The sequence below is a fragment of the Gekko japonicus genome, unplaced genomic scaffold (assembly GCF_001447785.1).
Source record: "Gekko japonicus isolate JY-2015 unplaced genomic scaffold, Gekko_japonicus_V1.1 scaffold1103, whole genome shotgun sequence".
NCBI lineage: Eukaryota > Metazoa > Chordata > Lepidosauria > Squamata > Gekkonidae > Gekko > Gekko japonicus.
In genome coordinates, this window is record NW_015163121.1 from 197,281 (window position 1) to 214,590 (window position 17,310).

The 17,310-nt window shown below is 44.1% G+C and overlaps 1 protein-coding gene across 1 annotated transcript in view; it reads left to right on the plus strand.

Moving 5' to 3' along the window:
* Positions 1–17,310, plus strand: part of KIF26B (kinesin family member 26B) — a 192,906-nt gene that overhangs the window by 151,882 nt on the left and 23,714 nt on the right. Inside the window, exon 8 of the mRNA XM_015406871.1 lies at positions 4,638–8,043. Coding sequence (XP_015262357.1) covers positions 4,638–8,043 — 3,406 coding nt within the window. The remainder of the gene's footprint in view (positions 1–4,637; positions 8,044–17,310) is intronic.

Consider the following 17,310-nt stretch of genomic DNA (forward strand, 5'->3'; position numbering starts at 1 on the left):
GTGAGTGGCAGTACACCTAAGAGTTTGGGGGAAATCCTGTGTTTAATGTTTGAATGAGTGATTTAGTGTTTATGTCACTCGCAGATGCAGGCAGAGAGTTCAAACCCTCCTGTAGTTGCTTTCTTAGGATATCTCTCTGGTTGAAATTAAATGTAATTTATTATCATCATTCACACTGGTGACCTGAGGATTATTAAATGTGAGCTGAGATCAATTAACAGATTTCAGAAATATCACTGCACAACAATCTGTTCACAGAAGGAAATCTCTGCAGTAGAACAGGCTCCAGTGTGTGACTTCAAAGTTAATTCTTCCAGTCTTTCCCTCCTAATTCTTTCAGCTAGCTCAAACTTCTTCTGTTAACACTAGGTCAGGACAGTGCTTAATCTCCTGTTCATTAACTCAGACAACACATTTGAAGCTAATCTGATCTATCAGCTAGGAAATGAAAATGAAATTTGAGAGTCTGGGTATTTTCCTCTGAGCTCATGTTATTTTTTAAAATAAATCCACATTTCTGAGATAGAATGAGATACCAAGTAGTCCTGCGGATAGCCTTTACTGGGCCTGCTTCTCAGTGTTGTGATTAAATTGAATGCTTAAATGTTCTGACAGAACAAATATTTGGTCCAGCAATTTGGGTTGGGTTCTATGGATACCAGCAATGTTTTCCAGCAGCACCAAAAGCCTTCCATTTACCAGGGGAAGTGCCACTATTAGTGGAATGGATCTGTGGCACCCAACCCATTGTGTTTCCCTTATAGAAGGAGTTGTAGCTGTCTGTATGGAATTTGTAAAGAACTACTGCTTCTCATGCAGACTCCTATATTTGGGCCCAAACTAGACATGACGTTGGTGCTCTGTGACAAGGATCTTCATCTCCTGCAGGTTTTTCTTTTTTTACTCCAAAGCAGCTGCACAGGCCTGCTAATTTGGTTGTGAAGTGCCACTGGAGAAGCCACAGGTGCTGTTTTTCCCATCTAGTTCTCTCCCCTCCCGCAGCTGCTATTTGGTCTACCTGGTTAAAAATAGGTACAGATAACCTCCTCACCCTTGAGTCAATAGTAGCTTCAGGAGGGGAAGTTTAGATTGGGGAAATAGTGCAAGGGGAAAGAGTTAAATACTCGCCACCCCAGTACTACTTCTCAGGACAAATTAGCAGTCCCACATGGTAACAGCGTTCCGTGCGCCTTGGTGTTTAGTCATGCCGGCCACATGACCACGGAAACGTCTTCGGACAGCGCTGGCTCTTCGGCTTTGAAACGGAGATGAGCACCGCAACCCTAGAGTAGGATTCGACTGGCTTTCGAGCAAGGGAACCTTTACCTTTACCTATGGCTGCTTTACAAGTTTCCTAGGACTCAGAATGAAATTGCATTAATACATTCATGTCCTGCCACTGTGATTCTCCAGAGCTGCTTTGCTCCATGTTCTGTCATGTGCAAAAGCTAAATCTGTGTCAGCAGAGGAAGGGCTTTTTCAGTGGTGGCTCTTCCTAGTCTTGCTCACCCTATTCCTGCTCTGGACAATTTTATTTTGTAGACTCCTTCATTGAGCCAGGTGATTAGGGTTGCCAGATCCTACCTGGCTGCCAGCAGGGGGACTCCCAATCCTCCCTGTACTTCTTCTGGTGCGCGTGCAAAGTGCACATGCCATGATGACGTCACCCAGAAGTTAAATAATTGCATTTCCACCATTGGGGGTGACACCCTAGGTTTTAGGCAAAACTCTATGGTGTTTTGGACCTCAAAACCATAGAGTTTTGCCCAAAACCTAGAGCATCGACCTCACTCCTGGGTGACATCATCATGCTGGCACTGCTGGCACCAGGAAGAGGGTTCTTGGGGGTGGGGCTTCCCCCACCAGCCAGCTGTGCCATGGTGGATTGGGGGCTCCAAAATCAGGGAATCCCCTGGCCACATTGGGGAAATGGCAACCATACAGGTGATGGTCTTTTATGATTACTGTTTTAGTGATTTACGTTGAATTGTTCAGATTTTGATATCATGTTCTTTCACAGGATGTTGTTTTAGTAGCTTGCAAGCTGCCTTGAAAGCAGGGTTGTATGTTAATACATAAAATGATCCTCTGGGCTCTTGGAAGTCGGGGCAGGAAACCATGAGTCCAAACTGTAGCAAAGTGGGTTTAAATTTAATGTCAGGAAACACTTCTTAACTATAGAAAAAGTACAGCAATCAGTAGTAAAGCATATGTAGATCTCAAATTCAGTCCTCACCATTTCCAGTTAAAAGGATCTCAGGTTATACTTTTCAGGGAAGACCTTGCACCTCCTTAGACCCTGGAGAGCTACTGCTGGTTAGAAAATACCAGTGGTCTGACTCAGTGTGAGCCAGTTTAATATGTAATAATAATTTATACTGAGTTTTAAAAACTGTTTTTTTGTTGACAAGAAAGACTGCCCACAATATGAAAGAGACAGATCATTTTTTACAGGAGTGTAATACAAAAAGATGGGGGAATTGAGGAGCAGATTATCAGGAATGAGAAGAAGCCAGGAGACAGAAGTAGGTCTTCAGCCATTGTTTTAGTATATGAATTATAGACCAATATTAAGCAGGCCTGTTCAGAAGTAGTGGAGCTTACTCTCAGGAAAGTGTCCTCAGGATTGCAGCCAGTTGATAGAATATTATGCAAGAACAGAATTGAGAATACCTGAGGGTGGAGATGGACGATCAAAGAGATTAATTTCAATGGAATATATTTCCAAATGAGTGAGTTTATATCACAGCCTAACAATGAGGAGTGCTTCTCACTTTAATGTGTGTGTCTCAGCTTACACATAAGCCTTGGTGAGTATTAGGCTTCAGTCCCTAAACAATGTCTTCTGAAGTATCACCACTATAGACAAGGAAAGCATTTAGTGTGATTGTAAGCTCAGGCTTTGAAAAGCATCTCCCTTATAAATAAAAGCCGAATGGTGGTGGCACTTCTCTATAACATTCCACAGGCTCCAAAATCAGTTCGCTCTCTGATCTGTCATTCAGAGGGTCTCCCTATCCACTGGCTGCTTTGCCTGAGTCCTGCCTCCAACATTCTAAACATTTTGCTAATCCTCTTACCCCCCCATAGCCAGTCAGAACACAGAGGCTATTTGCATATGCAGCCTCATTGGCCTCTGCCTCAGAACACAGAGGTCGTTTGCGTATGAGACTTGATTGGCTTTTGCCTCTAACATTCTAAACAGTTTGCTCTTCTGAGGTAAAATGTGTCCAATCTCCAGATGAGGGCTGGAGATCACTCAGAATTACAACTGCTTTCCAGATGGCAGAGATCAGTTCCCCTGGAGAAAATGGTGGGCTCTGTATCCTTATATGCTGTTGAGGTGGCCCCCATATGACAGCCAATGTGACGTAGTAGTCAGGGCTTCCGAGCATGGGAGAGGCTGCAGGTGTGTGGGGGGGTGGAAAGCTGAAGAGTGAGGGGGAAATAAAGGTAGGTTGATGATTGTCTGGGAAGGAGATAAGGTTGCCAACTCCAGGTGGGAAATTCCTGGAGATGTGAGGGATGGAGCCTGGAGAGGGTGAAGTTTCAGGAGGCGTGGGACCTCGGACAGGTACAAGCCATAGACTCCACCCTCCGAACCAACTATTCCCTTCTGGGGAACCATTGTTGCCAATCTCCAGGCGAGGGCTGGAGATCACTCAAAATTACAACTGTTCTTTAGGTAGCAGAGATCAGTTCCTCTGGAGAAAATGGTGGACTCAGTGTCATTATACCCTGCTGAGGTCGCCACAGCAAATTGACACTGAGTGTCCAAGGCTGGGGCACCCGCCCAGAGCCTCTTTCTAGAGGCCGTTGTATTTCTTTCCACAACGGGCCTTTTCCCTAGATTGTTATAATTGTCAACGGGGACAGGATCTAAATCAGATGTACCCCATAAACACACATAGGGGTGTCTAGTCAAACGTGGGTCTCCCAAATTCAGTAGTTCTTAGCAACTACGCTTAGGATTCCAGCCTGAGAGACTTTTCTTACATATATTATTGCACAGCTTTGAAATTCTGTAGGCACTGCACCACTTATTATTTTATTCAAGCATAAATACTATTGAGGGACCGTGTAAATCCAAGGTAGACAGATAGGTAAGTGAATTGACAGTGAATATCATCTGTGAGACCTGCACTGACCAAGGACAGTGTTGCCTTGCAGAAGTCGCTACCAGTCAGCTTCAGTTTTTATCTGTGAAATGGAAATAATATGGGCCCACTTTGTAGGGCATGTGCTACAAAGGAGTAAAACAATTTGTACAGTTAAAATGTATGATAGAACAATATACTTTAGAATGCGTTTTTATCCACTGTGATGCTGTTGAGTCCCAGCTTACAGGAACAAGCAGACAGATGTGGCAGTTGCTTTAAAACCATTGCAGCTGCTTAAAATGCTAGTGCAGTCTTTTGCAACTGCTTGTCATGTGGGCTTGGTGATTTTCTCAATCCCACCACAAACCACTAGTATGTAGAAAGCCACCAGATTCATGTTGAATGGATGCATGCAGTGGAACAGCCTCCAGTGTGAGACATTTTCAGTAGCCACCACATACATCACTGCTATTGAGTGCCCATTAGGATTGCATTCCAGCTGCGAAACTAACATCTAATTTGTCTTTCCATTCATAGTACACATCAAGCTCTTCTGGAGGAGAAAGTTCTTGTGAAGAGGGGAGAATGCGGAGGCCAACCCAGCTGAGACCTTTCCATTCTCGAAATGTGGTTGATCCAGACTTCCCTATTCTTCACTTGTCAAGTGATCCAGATTATTCTTCTAGCAGTGAACAGTCATGTGACACGGTAATTTATGTTGGGCCCAATGGCACAGCCCTGTCTGACAAGGAACTGACAGATAATGAAGGCCCCCCTGATTTTGTCCCTATAGTTCCTGTCCTTCAGAAAACCAAAAATGAAGGCAAGTTGGAGGAAATGGGTGAAACAGTCTCCAGCACCTCTGAGAGAGACTGTTTGAAGTGCAATACCTTTGCAGAACTGCAGGAGAGGTTAGACTGCATTGATGGCAGTGAAGAGACAGAGAAATTTCCTTTCGAAGAACTCCCTGTTCAGTTTAGCTCAGACCAAATGACTAAGTGCCCTTTGTCTAGCCAAGTGGCAGAGTCCACTCATGTGTCAGAGCCGGACAGGGAAGATGATATCACAGACTGTCAACATCCTGATAAAGAGGTCAGGGAAAATCTCAATGCCACAGCCAGCAAAATTCAGGGAAGTCACTCTCCTGTTCACACTGGAGTACTTCATGATACTTCCACTCCTTCCTCTCCTAGAAGTGTGACAGGCAGTCCTAGTAGCCAGATTTCCTCTTCCCAACAGGGATACTGTGCAGACTTGCAAAGCAGCCGAGAAAGTCTTAACACCTGTGGCTTTGTAGAAGGCAAGCCTAGGCCCATAGGTTCACCACGGCTTGGCATTGCAAGTCTTTCCAAGACATCTGAGTACAAGCCACCAACCTCTCCTTCTCAGAGGTGCAAAGTTTATACCCAGAAAGGGGTATTACCCAACCCTGCACCTCCGCCATCATCACTAAGTAAGGACTCCGGAATGGTGTCCAGTGAATCTCTGATGCAGCCAGAGATCCGTACTCCTCCCATTGGAATGAGCCCTCAGATTATAAAAAAGTCAGTGTCTGCCAGCAGTGGCGATTTTGGAGAGTCAATGGATGAGGATGAACAGAAGCTACAGTCTCTTTCTCCCAAATCAAAGAAAGAGATTTTGAGCACCACCATGTTCACAGTGCAGCAACCATTAGAACTGAATGGGGAGGATGAGCTGGTATTCACTCTGGTTGAAGAGCTGACCATTAGTGGGGTGCTGGAGAATGGGCGGCCAACAAGTATTATCAGCTTTAACAGTGACTGCTCTGTGCAGGCTTTGGCCTCTGGATCTAGGCCAGTTAGCATTATAAGCAGCATTAGTGAAGATCTGGAATGCTACGCCAGTACGGCTCCTGTTTCGGAGGTCAGCATCACCCAGTTTCTGCCTCTTCCAAAAATGGGATTGGATGAGAAAGCTGAAGAGGCTGAAAGCCGGCGCTCATCTATTAGCTCATGGCTAAGTGAAATGAGCACTGGCAGTGACGGAGAACAATCATGCCACAGTTTCATAGCACAGGCATGCTATGGTCATGGGGAAGCAATGGCAGAAGCCCCTGTGTCTGAGCTTGCAAGAACTGTACAGAATAGCAGCATGGCCTGTACAAGTGATAAGGAAAAACCAGTGACTGAGAATATGTTTGTACTTCCAGAAGGGGTTGAGGAAAGTCTTAATAAAATGTCACCCATCAAAGGCTGCAAAATATCAGCATTGGGAAAAACCACAGTCACTGTCTCAAATACCACAAGCCTAAGCAGTTGTGAAGGCTTCATTCCAATGAAGACCAACATCACTGTATATCCATGTATTGCCGTTAATCCCTTTAAGGCTCAAGAAACTCATGAGACCGTATCAATAGCGCCTTTGCAAGCAAAAACGTCACAGCCACAAGAGGTGAAAGAATCCAGTGTAAGAAAAGAAATAAAATTTGATGATCCTTGGCTAAAGAGAGAGGACAATGTAAGGAAAGAAAACAGTGGTGCGGCTGCTGGGCCCAAGTCTGAAGCTGTACCTGAGCAGAATAAGAAACAGAACTCAGAAGACAGGTTCAGTAGCAGCAGTGGGGAGATCTCTAGCTCCCCAGGGTCTGAAACTCTGAAGAGGGTCGTAGATGGGTGTGAAACAGGACTGCAAAATTCTGCGGTCCACAGTCCATTTAATTCCACTGAGAACGTGAAGAGCGGCAGCCTCCCACGGGGGTTCCAGAAGGGCAGCAAGCCAGAGGAACTGGAGGGGGTTCCCTATCAATTTCTTGAGGAGAGCAAGACCATGAGCTCCCCGTCATTGAAAGCTAGCCTGGAACAAAGGATCGCTTCCCCCAAGCACTGTATCCTGACACGTCCGAAAGGAACACCACCATTGCCTCCCGTGAGAAAATCTAGCTTGGATCAGAAGAATAGGGCCAGCCCTCAGCACAGTGCTTGCAGTAGTAGCATGGGAAGCCCTTCCAACCAACCAGCGTCTTTTCTGCCTTGTTTTCCTGATGAACTGAATGGAAAACAAAAGGGTTCCGGTACAGAGAGTAGTAGCAACAGTAGCAGTAAGCTCTTTAGCGCCAAACTGGAACAGCTGGCTAGCAGAACCAATTCCCTGGGAAGGTCTAGTGGGAGCCACTATGAGTGCCTGTCATTAGAAAGGGCAGAGAGTCTGTCATCTGTCAGCTCCAAGATGAGTCCTGGGAAAGACACCACAATGCCCAGAGCTGGACGGAACCTCAGCCGTAGTGTGATGTCCTCGCCAACAAACTCAGGCGTTTCTCAGTCTGCAGGTGCCTCACCAAAGGCCAGTCAGTCAAAGATCTCTGCAGTAAGTAAGCTCCTTTTAGCCAGTCCAAAGGCCCGAAGCCTGGCTGCCTCAACTACCAAAACACTTAGCTTTTCTACCAAGTCCCTTCCTCAGTCTGTGGGGCAGAGTGCAAGTTTGCCTTCAAATGGGAAGAACATGTCCTGGTCAACTCAGTCCCTCAGCAGGAACAGGGGCTCTGGACTCTCTTCAAAACTGCCCCTCCGAGCTGTCAATGGAAGGATTTCAGAACTCCTGCAAGGAAGCACAGGCCCCAGAGGCTTGCAGTTGCGCAGGAACTCAGATACTGATGAACGTGGTGGGATCCATGGAGACGAGAAGCCGCCTGTTCACCTGCTGCCTTCACCTTACAGCAAGATCACGCCACCTAGAAAGCCTCACCGTTGCAGCAGTGGTCACGGGAGTGACAACAGCAGTGTCCTGAGTGGGGAACTGCCCCCTGCCATGGGGAAAACAGCCTTGTTCTACCACAGTGGAGGAAGCAGTGGGTATGAAAGCATGATGAGGGACAGTGAAGCCACAGGGAGTGCTTCCTCTGCACAAGACTCTATGAGTGAGAACAGCAGCTCTGTCAGTGGACGGTGCCGGAGTCTCAAAAATCCAAAGAAGCGTCCAAACACAGGTATGTCCTTGTTGCATACAGAATAACATTGAGAAATGCTAGAATAAGTTAGGTTTGCAAAAAGCAGGAGAGCCTCTTTATTGGAAGAATACATATTGTACCTTTAATAAAAGTGCTTAACTTTGGCCTTCTATTAATGCTCTTATCAGGGCTTTCTTTCTTGGGGGAATGTGCCGGGATGGAATTCCAGAACCTCTTCAACAAAATTATTTTTAAAATGTTTTAAAGGTCACGAGTTTTCAGTATACAGATGGAAAACTTCATTTCCCTCTTGTGAGTTCTGGCACCTCTTTTTTCCCCAAAAAAGCCCTGATATTCATTCCTTTTCAGCAAATGCTTTCTTATTGAAATGCTTTCCTATTGTTACTTAAAATGCTTTATTTGATGGGATTGTGCTCATAATGTCTTGGAATAAGAAACACGAATGCGTGTCCACAACTGCCGAGGCTTGTTTACCTGTTCTTTAGGCAGACCTCTTACTTAAAGAAGCTTATTCTAACATTTGAATTAAACCGTGATTATTATATTTCTTTTGTAAGTGCATTTTTATCGTCCATTCTGCTACAGGGACAATTTATCCTTTCCCAATGGAAATTACTGGTTTGTTGTCGCTTTCACTGTTCTTTGCATAAAGTGAAAGCTCTGACCATTGTTGAGCAGAACAAGGAAAATATTTTATCATACACATTTCTCCAGTTCTCAGAACATCATTATTCTTAATTGTATCTCTAGCCAGTTTAGTAAAACAAGGGGTCCTTTTGTTTTGCCTGCATCTGAATTATGCTGAACAATCTAGCCAGCACTGCTCAGCTTCCTTTGAGAAGCTATATTTGTTCTGATCATTGGAGGCTTTTTCACACACACCCCGCCCCCCAAATGACTCTGTCTTACTTATTTTATTTATCACGTTCCTCCAAGCAGTTTTGGGCAGCATATATGGAGATTATCCATTTTATTCTTACAGCTCTATGACAGGGTATACTGTAGGGTTGCCAGCTGCAGGTTGGGAAATTCCTGGATATTTGGGATGAAGGCAAGGGAGGGCAGGATTTAGGGAGGGGAGGGTTTGCTGTGGGGTATAATGCCATAGAATCAGAAGCAGCCATTCTCTCCAGAGGAACTGATCCTGGTTGTCTGGAGTTCAGTTGTAATAGCAGGAGGTCTCCAGGCTCTACCCGGAGGTTGGAAATCCAGTTATGCTGAGAATGATAGTCCCAAAATCACTAAATTCATGGATTCAAACCTAGACCTCCTCAGTCCAAATATTAATTTGTGTTTATTTGTTTAAACCTAAGCATACTTTATGGAGCTGCGGTGGCTCAAGTGGTTAAGACGCTGAACTGCAGGCTGTGGGAGGTCAGTAGTTCAGCAGTTCGAGACCCGGGTGCCGCATGACAGAGTGAGCTCCCATCTCTGGTTCCAGCTCCTGCCAACCTAGCAGTTTGAAAGCAAGAAATTGCAAGTAGATAAATAGGTACCACTTCGGTGGGAAGGTAACAGCGTTCCGTGCGCCTTGGTGTTTAGTCATGCCGGCCACATGACCACAGAAATGTCTTCAGACAGCGCTAGCTCTTCTGCTTGGAAATGGAGATGAGCACCGCAACCCTAGAGTCGGATTCGACTGGCTTTCGAGCAAGGGAACCTTTACCTTTTTAAGCATACTTTGAAGACTTAGTGTGGCATAGAGATGAAATTCAACACTGTTCACTGTACTCAGTCTGGTTCTGGATAAAGCCAAGTTAAAATGCTCTAAAATAAAATAAAAAATAAGTATATATTTTATAAAAAATAAATTTATAAATATGAAATATGATTTGGCAGATCTTGAATATGGAGAGATCTTTTGTAAATTCAAAATTTCTGGATGAATTATGGGGAGGGGTAAAAAGATCATGTAAAGTTGATGCTAGTCCACCCTTACAATGAGTAACACAGGATGATTGATTACTTCCTACTTCTAGTGTGCTGGCAAATCTAGACGCTAGAGAACATACAGATGATAAACCACAGGAGCTTTCTCATCCCAGGGTTGCTTGGTCATCTGCATAATGCTGCCAAATACCCAGGAAATTTTTGCTAGCATTCTGCATTATGGCTAGGTAATTTTATTCTCTTGAGTTAATCGACTTATGGATGCCTCCCTTCGGTGCAGGATCCAGGCACTAAATGACTGAAGTATTATGCTCTGTACGGGAGAGAAAGAGAGAGCACCCAAGGCAGGAGGTGCACTGCCGCATTTGAGGGCTCCTGCTGAGGCTTCAGTGTGCAGCTTAGGACTTGTGCCCCGAGTACTCCATACCTTCAGATGTACCCATCAGATGATGGTGTGTGGTAAAATGCTTGTCCAGCCTCAGCATAAGGAGTATGCAAGTGGAAGGAAGGAATATGCATCTGTGCTGAGTCCCTAATCTCCTATCATTTCGGGAGATAGGAAACTCCACGCTGTGTGTTGTGATTAACTTACAAGATACGTGAACATATCCAGAAAGGAGCTAACTACTTGGATTGTTTACTTGTAGCCATGATGGCTTCTGATAATGTGAACATATCCAGAAAGGAGTTAACTACCTGGATTGCTTACTTGTAGCCATGATGGCTTCTGATAATCTTTTGTCCACAGTTCTATTACTGTAGCAGACATGTTCTGTTGAATGCGTGGTGCAGTTTCTGCTTTTGTGCTCCTCCCATACTTTATGCCATTTCGTAGGCTAGAACACTCTGGTTTTCTTTCTGATGCCTGGCACGCTCTAGAAACATTTCCCCTCAACTGGTATGAGACCCTTCATTTAGGGTTCTCAAGAAGCAGCTGGATAAGCATCTGTCAGAGATGGTCTAGTTCTATCAAATTCTGGCATAATGCAGGTGTTTGGATGGCTTGACCCTTGAGCTCCCTTCCAGCACACAAGCACTTCGGGCATTAGTTGCCCTGTTACCCTGATACAGCTTGACTCCATCGACCTTTAGCACCATGTGTAAAGCCTGTCTTCACAGAACTCTGCAAAGAAGGTGTAAGTCCAAAGGAAGGGGAAGGTCAATGGTTAATTTTGCTTGAGTTGCTCTATTTTTTTTTAATGCAGACCAGTATTTTGAATGGATGGTGTATGTTTCCAGATGACCTTATAAGATGTAAGAGATCACATTTAAATATTTTAGTGCTTTTCTAAAACAGTTTTAGAAATCAGTGCAAATATTATTTTCCCTTTACAGAGCATTTACTTGTCAATTAATAAAGCATTCCACTTCCTCACAGGTTATCTACTTGCATTTCCCTCCTATAGCAATAAAGTCATAACTCCGTATTTGGTGGGAGCACAATCTTTTACATGTCAACAGATTTATGGGGTCATAAAAAGAAGATAATAACTGCAGCACAAGGCTAAGATTAAGCTGGGATGCAAAGGGGAAATCTGTTAGCATTAACTTGTGGACCAGACAAGTAGGAGTTCAGTGTTTCCTCTTAGAAAAAGATCCACTTTTCTTAATCCCTGCTCATGTATAAATATTGCCATTGTGAATTGTTTAAAAATAGTCAGGAACCACCCAAGGCATTTCTGCTTGGATATCATTTTAATGTGTGGTGTCAAGAGCATTGGACCCTTCCTGATTTGCTGTCATGGATACACATTGCTGTAATGGATATGGCACTCTAGATATGCTCATTTCAGGTCAGGTGACCTTGTCCAGTTTATTTATGATTATTATTAACGGAAATGCTAGCTGTCAGGCATGATCAACATGAATCAACAGAAAGCCCCTTTAAGAGAGGCCACAAAGACTTTTAAGGAAATCACCAGCAGTCTTGTCAGGTTTCACAAAGACTTTTCAAATGTGAACACATTGCAGAGACTGATCCGTCTCCACTGCCTCTCCTCGTCATCATCCTGGATATTACCATCTTGTTTTCTTTTAGTTATTTCTTAAGTGGATTACTTGTATGTTCTGATGTATCATTTTTCGAATGTGGGAATCAAAGAGTCTGTGACAGGTTTGGAAGCAAGACCAATTTGCCTTTCACATTTAATCCAGATTAAATTCTACGTTCTAAGCATATATATTGAGCTTTGTTAGTACTTCAGTTCAACAGAGGTTCTACACTTTTTATACAGGGCAGAGGATGCCCTGCTGACATTGGCGTTTTACCACAGAGTTTCCAACAATCCCTAAAGTCACCCTTACCATGTCTGGGTTAGTTTTGGGAATCACTAGAAACTCCACATGTCACCTTTTTTAAAACCAGAAGTGACATGATACTGCAGCCAGCATTGTAATCCCCACCCCATATCCCTGACCACAGCCTGGCAACCCTTTTTCCATCAGTCGCTACTTCTACTGCAGTATTGTCCAAAACCAGGGAAATGGCCATTCATGGTGGGATGCAGGATTTACCACAATAAATAACATAGCACTCATCTGTCACTTGACATGATATAATGTGATTCAGCATTGTTAACATCTCTTAATGCATTATTATTGCACCATTGTACATTTGAATTGTTGCACTATCTCTTCATTGTATACTTCAAGAAGCTGAAAGAAAGCTATTAATAGAGAGAATCTGCATCCCATGCACATTTAGTTGAGAATAAGTTATATTGGAGACAGATGGGGAGAGGGAGAGAGAGAGAGAGAGAGAGAGAGAGAGAGAGAGAGAATATTTGCTGTCAGCTGTGTCTGACTCTTTGGCCTTGAACTCTGTTAACTAACCCACACATTTTGTAATACTGTTGTCTTTTGAGCGTCTCAATGGAAGGTTTTTGTTGTAATTTTCATTTTGTGGCAGACCTTTTTTCCCCTCACCACCTCCTAGCATCTGTGTGGCTATTTATTCTATGGTGTCCTACTGCACCTCATTAACCTCTGACCCATAAGAGTGAATAGGCACTACTACGGTCACTTCTTCACCAAGTAGGAAGGTGTGATTAAGTAGCAAGGTTGACTGAGAAATGAAGCAAGACTAGCATATATTTTAGTCAGTTCAGGAACTATTCATGGGAAATAATTGTATTTGCCCTGAAATAAAAGTATGATTCCCTGTAAGAACCCCCAGTGTAGCCAAAGCCATATCTGTAGTTATAGCGGGTCAGATAGTAATTTGTTTCTGTGGTACAGAATAGCAACTTTGACAAAGCAAGGTGACAGGAGATGCAGCAGAAGTACAAAGTATAGACAGTGAGTGTGTTCTAGTGATTAGAGTGTTGGACTAAGAGCTGGCAGAGTCAGGATTAAGTCTCCACTCAATTACAAAACTCACTGGGTTATATTTGGGTCACTCTTTCTCTACCTAATCGACTCCACCGGATTGCTGTGAGGGCAGAATGGAGGAGAGGAGAAGCATGTTTGCTGCCTTTAGTAATGTAGGTGAAGGTTATTAAAAAATGCAATAGATTAATGGACGTGATCCAAGCAAAGTATAGCAGGTTTGAGCAGCATTGATTCTAATTGGGAGCATTCAGGAGGTGTTTCTGTCTCTCTTCCTCGCTTTCTCTCATGCACATATAAATCAAAGGGACTCAGAAGAGCACAGAATGATAGTGATGAATAATATTTGCAACTGGGTGAAGGTTTAAAAGTAATCTTTTTCCCCCCGAGACTATAAAACAGACCTATGTCTTTTTTTTATATGGGCAGATCAAAGGGTTCTTAGTATGCCTGAAACTGTGACTAATTGTTGCCTGTAAAGCTAGTTCAGAGAGCTTTTCATCCTTTGGAATATACATCTGTATAGATCTCAGATACTTCCATGCTGACTTTTTGTTTGTTTTTTTTGTTTTCCTCTACTTTTCCCTAAAGTAATTAGTACAGAACTGAAACCATGCAAAATGCAATGAGAGTAACTTGAATGGATTTGTAGGAATGGGCTACATGGTCAATCTTCAAAGGGAGTTCCGGTTAATGGCGGCGCGCTAGCAGACTCACCTCCTGGACCTCCTGGGGGTGAAGCTGCGCTCCAGGCGAAGGAGGGGGTGCGCAGGCTCGTCATCCCCCCAGGAACCCGGTTGAAGGGACCCTGGCCATGGAACTCTCGAGAGGTCGCCTCTTCGACGGCGCAATGCTGGAGAATTGAGGCGCCTCTCCGTTCCAACAGTTTTCTGTGCTGTGAGACCAAATGGACTTAAATGACGCTGACCGGGGCAAGCGCAGGAGATCGACCGTCAGAAATGGAGTGTAATCGAGGTTGGAAGACCAATTATGAACGTGAGTTGATTAAAGGGAAAAGAAAGCTCCCCACCCTATCCCATTGAACAGAAAATAAGGCGAGCATGTGCATGAACTTTTGAGCGAATGAGGGGGGGGGGAGCAGAAGAAAACAAAAATAAAACTGTCAAGGAGTACTTACCAAGGCGAGTCTGAGCGTTTAAGCGCATATTCAGAGACTTTTTAAAAAATTATGAAAGTAAGCAATCGATAAAGATGGCGGGGAAGAGGACGGAGAAAGAGAAACTTTTGAAATCGAAAGTAACTGAGAGCCCAAAAACCGGAAGTAACCAACGAGCTGGCAAAGACTTTTGCAGAATCCATGCGCCCTCTGATGGACCAGATGAATGACTTCAAAGAGCAGATGACAACAATGACTCAGTGTATCACCACTCAGCAAACGCAGATAAATGAGACTTTGAAAATGATGAATCAAACAGCTGAGAAGGTGAAAGAAGTGGATGCCACTGCACAAAAGGTGAAGAAAGTACAAAAACTGGAGAAGAAGCAAATTTCTACAGAAGATCAGCTGTTACAATTACAAATGGAAAAGGCTTCGCTTTCAGGACATGCCAGAGACTAAGGGAGAGAATCTGAAGTAAACGATGAGTGAAATATTGACCCCAGTGACAGATATGAAGGCAGAACTATTGCTAAGTGATATGGATGTGGCCTATAGGTAATATTCAGGATACATTAAGAAAAATAATCTGCCTGGGGAAATTGTAGTAAAATTCTCGAAGAGGCATGTGAGGGATGCAATCCTGAAAGCAGTATCTGGAGCACCCCTGAGAGTTGGGGAGAATGCCATCAGAGTACTAAAAGACATTCCATTTGAAATAAGACAAAGGAGAAAGAAATATAAGGATCTAATTCTTTTTCTTCAGACAAACTCAATTGGATATAGTTGGCTAATTCCAGAATGCGTTACCTTCAAAATCAAGGATAAAAAAGAAAAGATTGACTGCTCTGAAAGCATGGGAATTTTTAAGAGTCCAGCTGGGAGGGCCAGGAGAGGAAGGAAAAGAAGGGATGACAGTAAGTCCAGTGGCGAGCTGGACTCGGGATCTTCCAGAGAGGACTCTCTTTCAGAGAAAGGGGCAGCAGCCCCCAAAAGTCCTTATAAGCTGTGGAAGAGACTGGGCAAGGAGAAGTGAAGGCTGAAGGACTCTGAATTGTGCCTTTGAAAATTTTGAAATGAGATGCTTTGGGGTATTTCCTAATGACAGTTAAGATTGGGGGGGGGAGTTAGTTAAAAAAAATATTTGACTCAGTTTATAATGGGATTAACGAGATTAAGATTTGATGTATGTTTAAGCTGATTAGAAGATCTCCTCTCTTGGGTTTTTAGTTATTAGTGGGTATCTTTGCTTTGCCCCTAGATGTAGTCCCCTATCTTTTTTCTGTTATAGTTTGTAGTGATTTTATTAAAAAATGCAATTAAAAAATCCCCTCCGGGGGGCCAAAAAAAAAATCTTCAGAGAAAAGCTGGTTATAGGCAGCCAATTGGCCCCAATGTAATTTGCAGCTGGCTGCCCACTGGCAAGGTTTGGGCTAGCTCATTTGAAAGGGAGATCAAGGTCATGAACATTGCGTGGGGCCATGCAAGAGTTTATATGTGTGGCTAATTTGGGAAAGAGAATCTAAGTTTATGTTCTTCATATTTATCTAGTAGGGAACTTAACTTTCCTTCAGATGATCTTGCATGTTGAAGAAAAGTAAAAAAGAATGTTTATAGACAAGAACCATCCAGCTGAGTATTGATACTGGAAAACAGAGAACTCAAGAAATGAGGGACAGAGTGGTGCAGCAGTCAGAGTGTCTGATTAGATCTGGGGAGTTGTTGCTGTTGTTCAGTCACACAGTCGAGTCCGACTCTTCGCAACCCCATGGACCACATCACGCCAGGCCCTCCTGTCTTCCATCGTGCTCTGGAGTTTGCTTAATTTCATGTTCGTTGCATCGATAACACTGTCTAACCATCTCATCCTTTGCCATCCCCTTCTTCTTTTACCCTCAATATTTCCCAGCATCAGTGTCTTCTCCATCGAATGCTCCCTTCTCTTAGCAGAAGTTAATCATTGGATTAAACTCAGCACTTCTGAATTCCACAGGACCAATCAAGACAAGAGAGACAGAATGTCTTCTGTTCCATGAGAAGAAACCCTCATGCTAAGTCTAATGCTCTGTTGTCTTTTAGTGCAGGAGAAGAATGCTGGAATGCAGTGACTGCCATCTCCCACCCAAAAAATTCTTTAAAATATTATTTAACCTTTAATATTATTTTTAAAAATTACAAATCTTTAATAAAGTATTATCATTAAACACATTATAGCATACTAACTGTTGCCAAAATTATTTACATTCAAACAAAAAATCCTGAAAATACTGTTGGATGTCACTAATACTTTTCCTGGACAATGAGTGTTCAAAATCAAATCCATCATATATGAAAAGCCCCCAGATTTTTGCTTGAAGGGCAGCCCTCAACCCTTCCCCAGCCAATAGCCATCATGCATGGGTCCAAATCGAAATATCTGATATTCACCTCTCCCCAAAAGCACCGTGTGAGAAACGTCCAAAATTCCGAGTGAAAAAGAACTGCAAATCCGGTTCAACAGCCAAGTCAGAGCCACAACGGAGTCCAGGTTCAGCCTCTAAACTTGATCTCAATCAATACTAAGGGAGGAGAGGAGAGGGCTAGAGATATTAAAAGAGAGTCCCTGAGCGTGTGCAGAGTGCTTTCCCCTAACCTGGTTCCACGTCGCTGGAAGAGGAGGCAGAAGAGGAGGCTACCCTGCTGTGCCCTCGGCCCGCCACCCCCTTACCTGCCCGCCCGCCCGCTCGCCCCGCGCTGTCTTGTCGCCGCCCGTCTCGTCTTCCCTCCCGGCCCTGCTGCATTGTGGTCCGGCCCGGCCGGCGGCGGCGGCGACGTGAAGCGGCGCGAAGATGGCTGAGAAGCAGCCGCAGAAGCACGACGGGCGGGTGAAGATCGGCCACTACGTGCTCGGGGACACGCTGGGGGTCGGCACCTTCGGCAAAGTCAAGAGCTGAGTATGGGGCCGGGCAGGG